Source organism: Sminthopsis crassicaudata, chromosome 4, assembly GCF_048593235.1.
Source record: "Sminthopsis crassicaudata isolate SCR6 chromosome 4, ASM4859323v1, whole genome shotgun sequence".
NCBI lineage: Eukaryota > Metazoa > Chordata > Mammalia > Dasyuromorphia > Dasyuridae > Sminthopsis > Sminthopsis crassicaudata.
In genome coordinates this window covers 295,007,898-295,025,865 of record NC_133620.1, presented here as the reverse complement: position 1 = coordinate 295,025,865, position 17,968 = coordinate 295,007,898, and the positions used below count along the sequence as shown (strand labels likewise).

Sequence of the window (17,968 nt, the reverse complement as noted above, 5' to 3'; positions counted from 1 at the left end):
AGAAATTTGGAAGGAAGGAGGTATTCTGAGACGGACTTGACTCAGGTCAGTCCCCTGGGTTGTTTAAATTCAATAATAGAATTTAAGGAGACACTTTAAAAGGTATACAACAGTCAACAAAGAGAGTTGACCATATCATAATGAGGGAAACTTATTCAACAAGGATATGCAACAAATTCACTGTGAAATGATTTAATTGAGCAAAGTTCCTCTGCCCCTGAGTCTTGGTCTACCAGACAAGGTGATTAAGAGAAGCTTATGTTGCTCATGCTTTTGCCTTTAGTCCCCTGAGCTGGTCAAATCTTAAGGACAGTTTCACTATCTTTTAAGGAAAAACTAGTTTAATTTGCATGAGGACTAGGGAGGTTAGGATATTGATCCCAAGATATTGGTCCCAATGTAGGCATATTTAGGGAAAAAGATAATTCCAGTTTTCCATGTAATGAGCTTAAGATGCAGATGGAACATCCAGTTCATGATGCATGTTTATTGCTCAGGAGTAGAATTAGGACTGGATATATATATATATATATATATATATATATATATATATATATATATATATCTGGATTACATGGATAATGATGATAATTGAATCCAAAGAAGCTGGTGAGATCACCCAGTGAGATATGTATTTATAAGCTGGGTTCCAACCTACCCATTCAACAGTATTAAACACTAGTCCACAACAAGCAACCTTTATCTAGTTAAGCTGGAATGGAAGAACTCAGTCCATATAAACTAAGAACACAGAGATTCTGGGCTGCGGGTTATTATATCTTATGACCAGTTACATCTTGAATTTACATAAACTCCCAAATTATTCACTATTTCTTTGGCTCCTACATCATGGCAGTTTGCACTGGCAAGTTTGCACCTGTAGCATATGTCTAGGTTTCTACATCAGTCTGCAACACAGAATCACTCAAGAAAATAATGAATTTATTGGGTACCAGACTGCCTTTATTCCATTTTACAGAAAGTGGAAAACATGTAAACAATGAATATACTTATCCTCTCTTTTTAGTGTGTTCTTTTCATCAGAATCCTAAAGAGTATATGTGTCAACCTGTGACTGGGGATTAAGATTAGTCTTTTTTAATGAATAGAGACTCATTTAGCTTTATGGTATTAGTATAAGGCACACCCAGAAGGGAAACACACTTGGAACTGTTAGGCATATAACCTTCATTCACATAAAAAAACATAACCATCTTACTAATTTACAATGCTTCATGGATTGCAAAGTCCAGGTCTCATTTTCTCTACATCATGAATGTCTCTTGTTGTTTCTCACAGCATTGGAAACCATATATAGGAACTTCTCAATCATCAAGATGTGTACTGTTTACAGAATCTTCCTCACAGTAGAAGACTGGTTCTACAAATTCTTGTACTTGAGAAACTCATGAAGAAACACACCAAGCCAGAACTAGCCAAGAAATTTTCCCTTTTTTTTGGATAGAAGCCTGGATCCTAGGATCATGCTGCCTTAACTAATCCCTCTTCTCTAGCCAAAAAGTCATATTCTAGGATTCTTTGACATGGAGCAGAAGCTGGGAAATTTAGAATAGATATCAATATGATGAAATGAGAAATGGAGATTCACATTGTATCTTTTGTAACACCCAATTAATGGGGAATCAGGGGAGGAACTTGCTTCAGGATAAGAAATAAAAGACTTGACTTTTCACTTTCAAAAAATGTGTACTTGTTCTTAAAAGAATATAAAATAAAATCTTTCCAGCATTCATCAGTGAGTCAGTGAAGTTCTTGGTAAGATACTTGTCTCTTACATGAGGATCAAATGAGAAAATTGTAAAGCCTTTAGCATAATCCCTGCCGTGTAGTAGACGCTATATAAATGTTAGCTGATTATTATATCTAAGGGAACTTCATGAAGACTACTCAAAAGAAGAAAAGAAATTCCAGAACCAGGAAGAGCTGAAAAATCCAGTTGGCCACACATGCTGTCTACACATGTCTTACTACCATTATACTTTAAGTTTGGGCCTGTTCTTTCCAGGGACTTTGTATGGGCAAGAGAAAAGTGGTTTTCCTGTTTGGGAGGAATCTTTTGTACCAATTGTGCTTGCTATGTCTTCTCATTAAATTGCTTTGCTAAAGAACTAATTGAAGCTACTGTGTCCAGCCAAGAAATCCTAGTCATGTCCCTGAGGTTAATGGCATGAGTCTTGGATTGATTTTATAGGGGGAATTTAACTTCAGGGACATATCCTGGGGTTTCTGATAGGACATAGCTGGGCTGTTCACCTTAACCTCCACAGAAGTTGGGCCTCAGATGTTCAATATGAATTGGATTTCTTGGCTGGATACAGCAGGGTGAGGCTATAGGGTAAAACTGCCCCTTTCAGTGCCCTTCCCTGTTTGTTTCAGGGTTCAGTCTTTCTCTGCCAACTGTATCCAGCCATCCAGGGCCTTGTTAGTAGGACAAGACCTTCTGTAAAAGTTGGAATATGAACTAAGTCTTGAAGGAAGGAAAGGATTTTAAGAGGTGGAGTTAAGAGTAGTGATAAAGTAATAGTCATCAAAAAGGCAGAAAGATTGTATAATGAAGTTTTCTATATGAGCAAGTAGGTCAATATGACTGGATGTTCATGGAGTGGGAATAGAGTATAGGGTAGAAAAGAGTTAGGCTGTGAAGAGATTTAAATGCCAAAAAGGACTTGATATTTGATCCTGTAGGTAATTTCATTTTTAAATGATTGGCCTTTGTTATTAGCATATTAAAAAGTACATTTTTGAGATTGGGGGATTCTTTCAACTAAAAAATAATTATGGAAGCACAAATATGAGTTACTGTTGAAGAGAGCCTGACTTTTGGCCAGACCAGAGTTGTTAGTTTACTGAAGAACAAGAATTTTTAAAGGAAAATTTGTAAAGTTTGGGCGAGTTACAAAGAAAGGCATCACAGTATCACAGAGTCCATTCCCTCAAAGTTTATGTTCTAGTTGGGGACAAAACATAAATACATTAAAAATTAAGTAGCAATGCAAGAGCTAAAGACTACTAGAAGTATATGAGATATGATGAAGCCCCAAAGGACAATGAATTCTAGAAAGGTAACTAAGTTTGAAGGATAGATAGAAATGATTCGTGAACTTGATTTGGATCTTAAAGAATATGTAGGGAAGAGGGATGAAATTCCAAGATAGGAGGTAAGACTGTCCATGGCATATTTTGGAGGATGAAAAGTAAAACATTTTGGTTAGGGACAGCATGTTTCAGGGATGTATCCATCTCTGCTTTGTTGAAGCAGACTCCCAGGACAATTGTACCTTCACATAAAATGTTGCAGGGTGCTGTCATCTGAAATAGAGGTCTGGATAATATTCTGTGTATGTTCTTAACCCTTAGTAGGCTAGAATTTCAAAATTTGTACATTTCTTTAAGATTTCTTCCAGATGTAGCAACTTGTTAATCTATAAATCCTTTGATCTGACCCCTGGTACCACATGAAATAAAAGGCAAAAGTACTGTTTTTAAGTGTTTTATTTTTTTAAAAAATTTTTATTTACATATAAAATTATGTAAAAAAGGTTATATAATTTTATACAAACTGCTTCAAGAAAATTTAGATCAATATCACATTATGAGTACTCTATATCTCTCCCACCATCTACTGCATAATGAAAAATTATTAGGACAGTTAATGGAAGACCCTTTATTTAATGAAGTTTGGTATAGAACTCATACATAGTAGGGTGATTGAGCTTCTACTATATTATGTCCATATTCCATCCCATTTAATTAGTAAATATGCACTTAAAAATTAAAAAAATAATTTCTCCTCATTTGACCTCCATTGGATTTCTTCCAAATGGATCTCCAAAGATAGAAACTAACCATTTGGTGGTGGGTTGTATATATAAGGACCTGACCTGTATAACACTCTGAGTCAAATTATAAATAAAAGCATCTGAAGGCTTTTCTAATCTGGCCTGAAATGAGAAATCACAGGCATTTATGTGCCACAAGGTGGCACTGCAGGCCTCATTACACAATAGGCAGTAGGATTTATTTTATTTTATTTTTTTCCTAAAGAGTTTAGTAAATTATGATAGGGCTATAGAGCCTCATTGATATTCTATCCTACAGAGAAGCAGAAGTGCAAAATAACAATAACAATACAAGAATATATTAAATCTTCCTTGACAGCTCTCTCTCTCTCTCTCTCTCTCACACACACACACACACACACACACACACACACACACACACACACATCCACATCCACCCCACCCCCACACACAAAGACACACAGGTGGGCAGAGTTTAAGTAAACATACAATATTCACACATGCTATGCTTATCCTTGTCCTGTCCCCAGAAAATAAAACTGGAGAAGATTCACTCATTTTTATCTGGCTCTTCTTCCTCTCCTCTAAAACAAAAAAGGGGAGAGGAGCAAAAGTTCAGTTTTCTCTCAGTAAACAAATCCCTTAGAGTCCAAAGTAATCTTTGCATTCTGTTTTCTAGGGAAGGTACTATGCCAAAGTGAGTCTTGGCGTTACCTTTTCTCTCAACCTTAGAAATCTTCTTTTCTTTGAAGGGATTGATGGTCGATATCCAGTTAGAAGAGGATTAAATGATATTCTTCCTATTGACCTCCTCTGGTCTGGTACCAGCCTCCTCAGCAGTGGCAGACAGTGGAAGAGTAAAAGCAACATGACTTGGAAGCTAATAGCTTCTGCCAAGCACACTAAAGCTCCCATAAGTCTTGTTTTTTTCCTTCTCAGTCTTAGTGGGAACAAGAGGGCAGAAGATTGACTAAACAGAAGTAGGTATCTGAGTGATCCTGCAGTCTGCCTTTGGGGACTTCTTGGAAATTGTTTCATTGTCTGTTTCTCCTTTTAATGGGAGAAAAGAAGACAGACTCATAGAATCTTGTGTGAGAGGCTAAGACCTGAGAATAAGATTTTAAAAGGGGAAAGTGTTTTGTTTTGTTTTTTCTTTTTCTAGAAAGAGAAATAGGAAAAAAAAAAGTTATTTCTTCAGAGGGTCTTTTTGTATATGTCACTTTTTAGTTCGTTTCAAATGAACATTCCTTTTCCCAAGCAGAAGGCCTTATCTCTTAGGGTTCCATCACTTGTCCCATGAAAAGAATTGTTCCTACAGGAGATAAACAGAATGGCAGAATTTTAGAACCAAAAGGTATTGTATAGAATATTTTGTCCAACTTTGTCCTTTAATTGATGAAGAAAACAAGGCTTAGAATGAATAACTATCTATTGACTGATATCTAGTTGGTGACAAATCTGAGAGATTTCAGGCCCTGATTACTAATCTAGTATTCTTCCATTTCATCATAATGCCTTACCTAGTAGGAAGATAAATATAACTGAATGGTGACTAAGGATAACTGTTTAACTAAGGATAACTCCCTAAGAACAGGGATGGTCTTTTTGAGTCTATCCTACCCAATGCAGGATAAAACAACCTTCAAAGTATTGTGGTATTTTCTAATCCCTCACCTGTAGGGTTGTGCCTGACTACAAAGAGGAAGGGCCTGTCCATGATGATCTCCTGGGGAGCCATTCGAGCAGAAACAACAATGGCTAGAAGAGAAAAACAAAAACAAGAGCAAAGCATAAGAACATAGGAATTACCACCATGTCAGATAATTGATCTACTTGGCTTATTATACTGTTTTGATAATAGGATTGAAGAATAGCTTGAGAGAAGGCCTAGGTTTTTTTTTTTTTTTTTCTCTTCCCCCTAAAACCAAACCAAATAATCTTGAATAATTAGGTACATCTAAAATATCCTGGTTTCTCTTAACCTAGTACTAAATCTCTGACTCTTTTTGAAATACATATATTATCAATCTGTACCATGGTTTAGGGTTCATAGATCACAGGTGTAGAGCTAGAAGGTACATTAGAAATTATCTAGTCCAACCTCATTTTATAGGTGAGAACACTAAGAGTGATTATATGATTTGTCCAAGGGTTCACAGGCAGTAAGTATCTGAAGTAAGCATTTGAATGCAGGTCCTCTGATGAAAGAAGTGGTTTTCTTTTCCTTTTTCCCTTCTTTGTTTCCTAGCTCCCACAACTACCCACTGTTTATAAGCTAGTCTTTTCCAGATTTTTTTCAATAACCAGGGTGCTAAAGGAGCTGCAGATGGAAGAAGTCAGGTTCTGGAGAAAGCAGGACCCCCATTTTTTGACACAGAAATCTGATTAAACACTTTAAAGAAAGTCTTGGTAAATGTATGAATATTCCCTTTCTTGATCAGAGAAGGGAGGATTTCTTGAAATGGGAAGTAAGTTTAGTCCACAATGAGATGGCCTTGGAAGATTTAGGCCATACCCTAACTCATCCTAGGGGAACAAGGTATTGGTTAACTGTTTCCTGTATCTTTGGATCAGCATCTGGAGTTTATTTCAAGAATTACCCTACTTTGCCCTGCCCTCATTTCTTCCTGAGCCAGACTTACCAGTAGTTGAGGATGCCACAGTACCACTCTCATTCACCTCGATCTTCACCTTTTGTAAGGCCTGGGACACATAGAGTATTTCTTGATCTGAAACAAATAAACGCAAGAGCTAATCAGTCCATTTTCTGGATGATGTTTTCCCCCACCCTTTCTTCACATTCACAGATGATTTAAGTTCCCAATGATAGGGAGAAAAACCAAGACAATGCATAGAGGATTCCTTACCAGAAAGTCTGGTGAAATCTGCTAGGCCTGGCCTGAACATATCCTTCATCCCCAGATTCTCCAGAGGCCTTTTCAGGTCAGCTCCACTCTCCAGGGAAAATCTGCAAAATCAGAGGACTTAGCTCAATTTTAGGACACACATCATTAACAGAACTCAAGATTCTAGGTATTGAGCTGGTGCTCTTTCCAGAAATCTTGTCTTCATTCCAAGAGATAATAAAGATAATATAGAACTTGTTGAAAAAGTGGGTTTTAACATCTGAGTTAAAGATAGATTTCCTTTATTGATGATTTTTAATTCAAAAAGCATTTTTAAAGTAAGTCACTGTGCTAGGTACTGGGAATATGAGGATTAAAAACAAACTCTGCCCTGCCTTCAAGGAACTATATTTCACTAAGAGAAAACAACATGGGACACACTATATTGTATTATAGAAGTAAAAGTTAAAGGAGGCAATGGAGAGATGATAGTGTTATAAGAAAAGTTTGAGATGTGAGAGGAGATAAGGAAGGAGGGCATTCCAAATATAAGTGAATGCACAAATACTGGAAGGATATGATTATTGAACTTGGGGAACAGCTAGTAGGCTCATTTGGTTGGAATATAAAATGCAAGAAGAGGAGTAATGTGAGATCAAGTGGAAAGGTAGGTGGAAGTCAGATTATAGAACAGAGCCCCTGAAAATTTTTGATCAGAAAAGTGACATGTTCATATTGGTATTCTCATCATATTATTTTTGTATCTGTGTGAAGGATGGATTTGAGAAGGAATACAGTAAAATTGGGGAGACAAATTAACTAAGAGTTTGTGACAGTAGTCTTAAAGAAGGATGATGAAAGCTTTGATGTAGGGTGGGAGATGTGGGAGATGCTGTGCAGGTAGAATTAGTGTGACTTTGCAATTGGAGATGATAGAAAGATAAAAGTCAGAAATCCCTTTAAGTTTACAAATATGGGTAAGATTTAACATCAAAGCAACTGCATTGAATAGCTGTTGGTGCCCTAAATCAAGCAAGAATTTGGAGGAGGAGGACTGATTTTAGAGGAAAAGAGATTCAGATCTAATTTATATATGTTGAATTTGAGATGCTTTCAAGTGGAAGATGTTTAACAAACATTCAGAAAATATAGGACTGGAGTTCTAGAAATAAATTAGGGATAAATATGTAGATTTGGAAATCATGGCCAATGATTGGTCCCTTTCTTTAAATAAGCCAGAAATTTTGGCATTGTTTCACCTAGTCTGGTTTGGGAGTCAAGGGCAAATTCTTGTGAAAGGACATCTTATAAAAAATTTCATTTGTAGATTTTGTTTTCTAGAATCAGTCATGAAGAGAGCTCAAGCAGAGAAGCTTTTGAGCTCTTCATTTCTCACCAGGACATAACTGATTGCCACAATTTTTGTTTTTTGTTTTTGTTTTTTTTAAAAGAAGAAAAAAAAAATAAAAGCACAAAAAAGCCTTCTAGCTATTGAAAGCATGTGAAAAAGTGGGGCAAACACAGGGAGAGGTTTCCCTAGAATTCTGAAATTATCTGACTTCTGCCTTAATCATCCCCTCTTCCCTCTTTAGAAGGAGTTTTATAAATTTGCTTTGTTAGCTGAGGCTTTATCTTTTAACTGTAGGTTAAGTTTACTAATTTAGTTGAAGAGATGATAATTCATATCTTTGGAATAACTCTGGAAGAATTGGAGAAATCTTTTTTTTAAGAATTTATTTTTAATCAGGAAAGTGACACGTTCATATGGGTACTCTCATTATATTTACTCATCTTCAATCTTCCACTACAGATTTCTGTTTTCTTTTGACTGGCTCTTACTTTTGTGTGGGGGCAAGAGACCAGAGGCAGGCTCCAGTAGCCTCTTTTCTTTCTATTCCTCACAGAAGCAAAGGGGAGGGATTGTTTTTAATCCATTCCAGATCATCAGAAATTGTTATTAGAGTCTCAGAACCTGGGGAAGCAGTAATAGGTTAGGAGGTCATAAGAAAATCTGAATTTATCTTGAGGGTAGGGAGGTAATTTTGATTCAGATTGTAAAGAAAGGGATTGATACAGATTGTAAAGATGGAAGGGGAAAAGGTTGGTAGAACTTACTTGGGCAGAACCAGGAAACGGGGCAGTTTGGTCATATTGCCCTTCCATTGATTGATGAGCTGGGCATCTAAAATGTTGGTGATGGCAGAGAGGGGCACCTCTTTTTCATAGGGAGCAGCAATGAACATACTGAGGGTATCACCATGATAGGGTAGTTCCACAATGTCATAGTAATGACCACTGGGGGTCAAGAACTCAGCTAGAAAGAAAAAGAAAATTACATGGGAAAAAGGTCCACTGATGATGAAAATAGCCCTTGCAACTCAATCCCACCCTCAGGGAGATGTTTCAATTATTTTCATCCTTTAAAGTTTCTCCTATACACTCCTAGAATTCAATTTTAAGTTCCTTTCATTTTCTATTCCCTTCCTCCTTCCTATTCTTTTGCCTATCGAAAGGGTCTCTTAGGACCATTAGGACCATCTTTAGGTTTTAATTGTCTCTTCTTAGCCTTTTTATTTTCCTTCTTCCTTCCCACCAACATTTTCTGGGTGCAAACAATTCCTTTTGAGCTAGAGAGAGAGAGAGAAGGTAAAGAAAGCCCTGGATTGAGAGCTTAACTTCTAAGTTTAAATCAGATTAGATCTCAGTTCTGAATAATAGAATTATTCAGTCTTGAAGGGAAAAAAAAGGAGCACTTGCACTTACTGTAATTGAACTTGTTGATCTGAGCCATCATGGGCACAAAGACAGTACTTCCATCAGATTTGTGGAAGAGGCGATGGTGAGTTCCCTTGGCTGGAAAAGGTAGCTTCCACTGGCCTTTGAAGTAGAGTGCATTGACAAACACCATTTTGGTCAACTCGTCCAGGGCTCCATCTGCCAGCAAGTTACTAATCATCCCTACATGGAAAGGCAAGAGAAAATTGGGTAGTCAGGAGACTGATAAGATTTCACTTCTCCGTATTTATTGTTTCTCCCTAGCCTTAGATTCTCTGCTAGATATATATGGAGGAGTATAAGAACAATATAGAAATTGGAAGGACTCTCAACAACAAGCCAACTTGTACCTATCCATGGATCCCTTTTCTATCCTCTTCTACATGTGTTCAAGGTTTTTGTTGGACAGTGCTAATAGTGAAGGGGGATTTACTGATGCCACTTTTGGCAAGTTCAAATAATTAGGAAATGTTTCTTTTTAATATACTTAATAAATCTAATGCAATTTCTACTCATTGTTCCTCCTGTCAAATCTATCTTCTGTATTTGAAGATAGCTTTCATTTTCCTCCTATCTTTTCTTCTCTAGAAGCATTCCAAGTTCCTTCAGCTCATCCTCATATGGCATGATTCCCTTTATAGTTTATAGTTCTTGTTACACTATTTTTGAACACAAATCTTCAATGTCTTTCCTAAAATTGGCCCCCAGAACTGAATATGATACCTCAGATGTGATCTAATTAAGACAGAGTACAAGGGGACCATCACCTTCCTCATCTTGGATATATTGATTTTAAAATATTAATCAAAATGCTCTGTTTTGGCTCAAGTCTGCCAGAAACAATTTTATTTAACATAAAATTAATGAGGAATATTTCAGAAGAAAAGTCTAAAGTCATCCTGGGAATACCCAGCAATTTAGAAAAAAGGAGATCTATGCTAACTTCTTAGCCAAGATCTATAATCCTTTTTTTTTTTTTTTAACTCCATAGTTGAACAAATAAGACTTAATTTTATTTCTTCACTGCTTCTATTAGCCATTCTAGAAGATCTTGATGGTTTTTGTGACATTCTTCCTTACCTAGCCCAAGTGTTGGTGCAGTATGCTTGAGAAAAAGGGAAAAATTAGTGTTAATTAGTGCAGTTACAGTACAAAAATTGAGTTGAAAATTTGTCTTTAATAGGCCAACAATAACATTGTGTTTCAATGTTATTGTACCTGCTTTATCCATCAAGCAAGTATATAAGATTGAGAAAGAAGACCAAGATTAACAAGTAACTAAAGTGGCTCAGTGAATAAAAAAGAATGATCTTGGAGTCAAAGAAACCTAATTTCAAATTCTGCCATACTTACTAGCTATGTGACCCTGGCCAAATTTCCTAGTTGCTCTTGGCCTTTGTTTCCTTATCTGTGAAATATGGATAATGATAGTACCAACTTTACAAGCTTGTAGTGAGGGTCAAGTGCTTTATTACTTTTCATGTTACATAATTGCTAGCTATTAAAATAAAAAGAGCAGCATATGTTAGATCTTTTTTTCTTTTGTCATTTTACAAGTTGATTCATTCCAAATAATCAAATGCTATAATGATGAACATATTCTTGTTTGTTTATTTGTATGTGTGTGTTCATGATGATTGAAAGTTTACCTTACTGTTAATCTCAAAAGTAGTCATAAGGATAAACTGCTGAAAGGCTTTTATAATCAAATTACTGTTAATACCAAACTGCTGAAAGCTAATCTTCAATACTGAGTTCATGTGTTCCACTCTAAATGAACCTTTTCTCTTGAGATGATAGGCTTCTGAGATAGCAAAAAGGACATTTGCCTATACCAATATATTCTCCTCTATCTAGAAAAGTTGTGCCACATCAGAACAGACTACAAATTAATTCTTTAAGAAAGTATTAAATATCCTCAAAATTTCCATAAAGTATTATGAATAAATTGTTTCCCTTGGTGACCTATATGTATTCTTTATAATTATGTTAATGCATTTTATAAGGTCAGAGCTGATCATGGTTCCTGGTACTGGTAATCTGAATATGGGAGAATATTATTAGGGATAGGATCTAAAATAGGGAAAGAAAATGATCCTTTTTTCCCAACATGTTGCTTCCTAGTGCTTTCATTGTTCTAATACAATTTGACCAGACCTAATTAGTACTTGAGTATCTTCTATTTAGGAGATGTAAGCAAATTTAAATTGGATACTTCTGTGTAAAGCCAATCCTTAGATTTCAGTCTAGAATATACATAAAGTTCTAAAATGGGACCACTAAAAAAGTTCTAGTTGATTTGAGGTATATTTATATTATTTCTGTACTAGGCAAACCACATGAAAACTCCTTTCCTCACTGAGCGAATGAATTTAACAGGCTGAGATACTCCAATAAGATAGATGTTCTGAATTTTTTGGATGACCAACTATGGGCCATATGTGGTGACATCATTCATCAAAGTTAGCTGGTCAGTTCAAGTATTAAGAATTTGATTCTTACTTACTGATGATCTCTGACCATAAAGCTATCTTGGCTTTTATCAGGTTAGGAGTGCAGTACAGTACAGCCACTCACATGCATATGGTATATATATGAGACTGAGTAGTCTATTGTGATGTATGGGAGCTCAAATTCCCCCTAAAGAGTCTTAGCATAATTAAGTTCTCCTGCCAGATATTTGGTACAGAATTGAATGGACTTCTTGACCTTTACAACCATCCATTTGCAGTATGCACAGTATTTTGAGATGAAAATGTAATTGTAATATTTGATAATATTTGTTGGATTCAACATATACATTCTCCAGATGAAGTTAATTTATTGAAAGAATGAGTTTTTGGATTTAGAATACTTATTCTTTAATAGCTATGGCTAAGGGATTCAGCTCATCTATTTGCCAATTGACCAGTAGAATAAAGTTCCAATTGCCTTTAAATTTGAAACACCTTTATCTCAGATAGTATACTCTGTATAACTTGCTGGCTGCTGGTTGGCTAATTAAAGAAATAGCTGGGGGATATTCAAATATGTTGAAACACTGCGTTTTATCTCTACCCACTGAATTGTTTTCTGTATCCTGATTCAAGGCAGAACTGTTCTGTCAGTTAGCATACTGTTAAAGCATTGAGAATAGTCTTATTAACTGTTCTGCTGAATTTGAAAAAAACAAAAACAAAAACAAAAATACAGAGAACTCCACAATTTGGACAACTAAAATAATGTATATTGTTATTGATTAGCATGTTCAAAATTAAGGTTCTAGAATTAGGAAATATAGGATATGCTTCAAATTGTATATATTTCACAATCTCCCTTTTAGTTTCTCTAGAAATTTATTATCTAGACATGATATTACTCTAGCCAACGCTCATTCTAAAAAAATAAGCTAGATTTACTTGGGAAATGGAAAAAGGATGATAATCAAATTTAAGTTTTGTTTTCTCATCACTGAAAGTGATGGTCTCACTGGTCCACCCAAGGACAGTGTTTTCTTTTTCATTCAAGATTAAGATACTGACCTCAGGAATCAAGGTTAAGATATTCACTTCTTTTTATTCTTTAAGAGGAATGGTTTGGGTTAGAAGTAAATGGTGATTATTCTGGAATATTAACTCTAGATTTGATTTTAACATGGGATTGTTTTTTCTTGTTCAGGCAGTCATGTCTAAACCATTTTGGATATCTCTCTTTTCAAGCTAGAAGTGACTTGAATATAGATTAATTAAATAAAAAAATATTTCCAGTAGATTTGACCTCTAATTCAGAGAACTTTCTTAATAATATTATTTTTCTTTGAAAAAATACTATTCCTCTTATGACATAGTTTCCAATTGCATTAGCCTTTTTATTTGTCATACCAAAGAATGATTGGGAATCTGAAGTGGATTAATTTGTCCTTTACTTCATTGTATACTATGTAATATTTTATCTTCAGTATTTATAGAAAGTAGTGCAAAAAGCTGTCAAATCCATTTCTAGTCTTCTGTCTTAGTAAAGAACAAACTTTTTCGTAAGGGTTCCTCCCTCTGAGTAGGCCTCAAGACCTCAACCTAGGATTTTTTGATGTTTTGTTATTCTTATTTCTGGTTTTTGTTTTTTCATTCATTTGTTAATCATCCATGCAACAAGCATTCATCAAGTACCTACTTTATATTAGGCCCAGGGACTATAAAGGACTATTTACTCATCAATTTGTAATTAGAATCTATACAAGAGGAGACAAAGTTTTAATAAAATCAATAGTATTTCTACATTCCCTAGACTGAAGCTAAATATTGCCACAAGCAAGGAAGAGTAAGATATTTAGTTTGTGTTTCAGATTCACTTTTGTTGCAAGTCCCTATTTTAAATAAGAACTCTACTTTTCCTGATCTTCTTACCTTTTGTGTGCCTCTGTACCCAGTCATTCACAATGAACCGGGCTCTCGCTCTTTCAGTGAAGTCCACCTGCTTGACCATGCTCCGGAATAATTTAAAGAAATAGGGCATAAAACCCTGGACAAGTTCCAAATCACGCTGGATGAAGATAGCATTGGCTGTACTGAATTCGTCTTTGTTCCAAGGTGCCATGAGCTCCTTATAGAGCTTTCGGAGAGCAGGAGCCAGACCTTTTTCTGTGAAGTGGCAGGAAAGAGAAGACTCATTAAACTCATAGGATAAGAGGTTCCTCAGAATCGTTGGATCCTGTTACAGACAGATTGACACCCAACCCATTTCAGATGAAGTAGCTCTCTTCTCCTGCTTCTCCATGGAAGGAAATTTCATACCCTCCCTTTTCTATCACTATCCCTACCTTTGTCAGATGTCTTAGTTTTTTTTTTTTTTTTTTGTAACTGCCATGGCTGGGCTCTGGATCTCTTCTGAGATTCTTGGGTTTTTGTTTTTTTTTTCCTTTGCTTATGTTGAAAAATCCCAAACTTGCCCTGAGACTAATCAAAGTTTAAGTTCTCTATTGTCAGAAAAAGATGTAATCCCTTTAGTTTAGCAATACATGAGTTTATCCTGACCAGCCTCACTCTTAAGTGAATAATATTATGTAATAGCATCCAGGGTGATTATATATTGCCTAATTCAGCCAGATCATTTTACTGATAAGGAAGTGAGGTTCAGGGACATTAAGTCACTTGTTTAAGAACAGAAGGTCACCTCCCCCCTTTCTTCCATTCCCTCCCAGGAAGGTCTCCCACCTTCAACGCTATATTCCATTGCAGATTGGATCTGTTGTCTGGTGTTCCCTCCAGTTGTGAGTTGCAGCATAGCCAGAACTGAGGCTACTCCATATGGTGAGAAGACTACATTGCCATCCCCAGAGGTTTGGACCACTTCCCGAAACACTTTCATCCCAAAGTTTGTGACCATTTGGGCTACTTGAGAGTTGTGTTGAGGCAAAGAATCAACCACATCAAGTAGAAGGACCAGGGAGAAGCAGGTAAAGGCCTTGGAGAATTGCATCCTAGAGCAGGGAAAAGAGAAAATGAGAAATCGAATGAAATCTCTGGAGAGAGAAAAGAAATTTGACAAATACAAGATCACTGAGGCCAGAGATGGGGAAGAGGAAGTCTCTTTTCTTTGTTGCTAGCAGAGAGGGATGATGGTCTGGACAGAACAAGATAGATAGTCTGAGCTATCTGAGAAATTTAAGGGATAGGCACCAAGCCACTTCTCTTACTCTTGGCTAAAGTCTCAAGCTGCTCTGTGTTCTACCTTTTTTGGTGTTCTTTGATTCTTTGAGAAACTTGGAGAAAGGCTTATGCTTCCAATCTTCCTTCTCTGTTCTATATACCTAGAGATAAATTACAGGACTATCCATTTATAATGAATTTTACTTTCTCAAAGAAACTTTCATGAGAATGTGGGGGGGGAAAGGCTCTTTTCCCCTCTTCTTAGCCAAGAGAGAAAACAAACATTTGATGAAAGTAGTATGGAACTTAGGAGATGGGAGATGAAAAGAATGGGTTCAGTGCTTGCCTCCCTGCTTCAGATTCTGATCCTTTCTTCTCCATCAGTACTGCCTAAATTCTCCTAAATGGTGTTCTCTGCACCTCAGCTCATAAAGCTAAGGAGGGGTGGGGGAGTGGTAAGGTAGTTTCCTTAAAAAAAAGCGGGGGGGGGGGGGGGGGGGAAATGGAAGGACATAGACTTTCCCTTACCTGAAAGTTTCCAAAAAATCTCTTAGAGGAATTGGTGGTTGTCATCAACTCCTTCAACTTCTTGTCCAGTTGTGGCTACAGAAGCCTCTATAGAACAGGAACTAGAGCGAAGTTCTGAGTGGAGCAGTTGTTTGGGTAAAGTGATTGCTTTCCTGAGGCCTGTGGGCTCTTCTTTTTATAACCCTTCCAGGCAGGAAGTCTGATGAACTCAGCCAGGGGCTTCCCCACCCACTTTCCAAAGGTTCTGGAAATCTGCCCAGACACCAAGTGTCTGGCAGGTCACCAGTCCAGACGGAGGGGGAATGTCTGTGTGCGTGTAAGTTTGCATGCTTGTGTGTACATGTGTGTCTCAGTCTGTGTGTAAATCCATGTGTTCACGAGGCTACAAAGAGAAAATGCTCTCTCTTACTCAATAAGCTGTACCTAATCCCTTCTTTTTGTCTCCTCTCTTTAGTCCTCTTTCCCTTGCTCACTGGTCCCCACCAGTGCCAGCTATTTGGAGATGCCTGACATTCTGGTGACCTTGCTTAGTATCCAGGATAAGCATGAAAGGGGCAGTTCAGCCTTTTTCACTTTTCCCCAGTTGGAGAGATCTGGCAATGAAGTTGCAAAAAAGATAAGGTCTGGGGTAGCTAGATGGTCCGGAAGTCAGGACCTGAGTTCAAATCCAGCCTCAGGCATGTAATATTTCCTGGCTGTGTGATCTTGGGCAAGTCACTTAACCTTAATTGCCTCACCAAAAAAGAAAAAAAGAAAGATAGTCTGGTCAAAAAAGGTAGGATTATTGGACTATAGATTTAGAGTTAGGAGATCATTTGGTCCAGTTAGTTCCCTTGTTTTACAGATGAGGAAATGGGGAGAGAAAGACTTGCCCTGCATACAGGAAATAAGTGGTAGAAAGTTAAAAAATGAGTGCAGGTCTTCTGACTCCAAATTCTAAAAGTCTTTACACTACAATTGGAGGCCCTGATATATTTCAACTACCTCAATCAGTCTTCAGGGAAGACTTTATTCTCTGTACTTGTAGGCAACTAGGTGCCAGAAGTGGGGAGTGCCAAACCTGGGGTCAGGAAGTCTTGAGTTCAAATTTAGCCTCAGATACAAGCTATGTAACACTGGGCAGGTCATTTATCCCTATTTGCCTCAGTTTCCTCATCTATAAAATGAACTGGAGGAGGAAATGGCAAACCACTCTAGTATTTTTGTCAAGAAAACCACAAAAGAGTTCATAAAGAGTCAGATACTTCTGAAATGATTAAAGCAACAACACTTGTGCCTTAAAAGTACCACCACTGCCAGAGGGCTTGTAGAATGTCATATAGCCAGATGTTCATCAACATTCTCCTAGGTGATGGTGTCTGGAACCTTGAAAGCTTTTCATAGGGTCCTCTTATGTCAAAACTATTTTCACAATGCATTAGCATATCATTTATTTAAATACTTCTCCCTTTTCCAACTACATATTTGTGTGAGGTCAGATTCTTTCATATACTTCAACCAAAACAATATAACACAACAGATTGAATACAAGAGCAGGTATGAGAATCCATCTGTCTCTTATTAACAGAAATTTGTAAAAATATGTAAAACCATGCCACTTGTCTCACTGATTTTTTTGGAGGGGGGAATATAGTTGTTTTTCACAAATAGTATATTTATATATAGTTAGGTTCAAATATAGTTATTTATGTTAATATATAATTAGTTATTATTTAAAATTAATCAATAAATATTTTAAAAGCTTGTTTTAATTTTCTATATACTTTATAGGTATATCATAAAGAAAAGCTTTTGGGGGTCCTCAAGAATTTTTAAGTCTGTAGCAGTCCTAAAACCAAAAAAATCTGAGAATTACTACTGTAGAGAAATAGAAGGGATGGCAGTTTTCCCACTAACTTCTGTTGTTCTCTTTTGCATGTCTGTCTGCCCCTGGATGATGCAAGGGTGACTCCTCTGCCCTCCAGGAGCCCATTTTCTGAAAGTTGGTGTGTTCAGACTTTGGTGGGGCTCTTTCAGGCTTGGTCTTGTGTGAGCAGATCTGTCTAGCTAGGGCATGGGATGTGATATTTAGGGATGTAAAGTCTTAAAACTTTCTAGCTGCAAGGTGCCTCTTCCTCCCCCCATAGCTTCTAGGCAAAGTAGGCCTGGTCCTGGTAATGGTTTATTATGAGGAGAGATTGTTTCTAACACCTAGCATATAGTAGGAGATGAATAAATGCTTATTGATTGATTCTGCCTTTGAGTAGATATTTATTACTACTATAAACAAGGCCAGGAATCTAACCCTCTAGGAATATAAAAATAATATGTACTATTATCTCTAATAGTATATTCATATAATAGTATAGCATATAATAAATGATAAATTATATAA

General features: G+C 36.7%; 1 protein-coding gene and 1 long non-coding RNA gene across 2 annotated transcripts in view; one reads left to right on the top strand and one right to left on the bottom strand.

Moving 5' to 3' along the window:
- The window catches only part of LOC141540972 (uncharacterized), a 56,097-nt gene extending 51,832 nt beyond the window's left edge, over positions 1-4,265 (top strand). The window contains exon 2 of the long non-coding RNA XR_012481616.1: positions 1,300-4,265. This is a non-coding gene — a long non-coding RNA (uncharacterized LOC141540972). The remainder of the gene's footprint in view (positions 1-1,299) is intronic.
- Positions 3,496-15,754, bottom strand: SERPINE1 (serpin family E member 1). The gene is made up of 9 exons (XM_074264929.1): positions 15,595-15,754; positions 14,632-14,897; positions 13,825-14,058; positions 9,431-9,625; positions 8,783-8,981; positions 6,689-6,789; positions 6,464-6,550; positions 5,496-5,579; positions 3,496-5,133 (listed from the first exon to the last, which is right to left on the bottom strand). Exons 2-9 carry the CDS (start codon positions 14,894-14,896, stop codon positions 5,096-5,098), a joined length of 1,203 nt encoding a protein of 400 aa, XP_074121030.1. The 5' UTR covers position 14,897; positions 15,595-15,754; the 3' UTR covers positions 3,496-5,095.
- Between the last annotated feature and the right edge of the window lie 2,214 nt (positions 15,755-17,968).

Excerpts from the sequence above, each read along its gene's own strand:
- SERPINE1 (XM_074264929.1), bottom strand. The coding sequence starts at position 14,896 with ATGCAATTCTCCAAGGCCTTTACCTGCTTCTCCCTGGTCCTTCTACTT. Across the intron at positions 6,790-8,782 it reads CGTTTCCTGGTTCTGCCCAA|ATTTTCCCTGGAGAGTGGAG; the intron begins GTAAGTTCTACC and ends CTGATTTTGCAG. Across the intron at positions 5,134-5,495 it reads AGTCAGGCACAACCCTACAG|GAACAATTCTTTTCATGGGA; the intron begins GTGAGGGATTAG and ends TATCTCCTGTAG.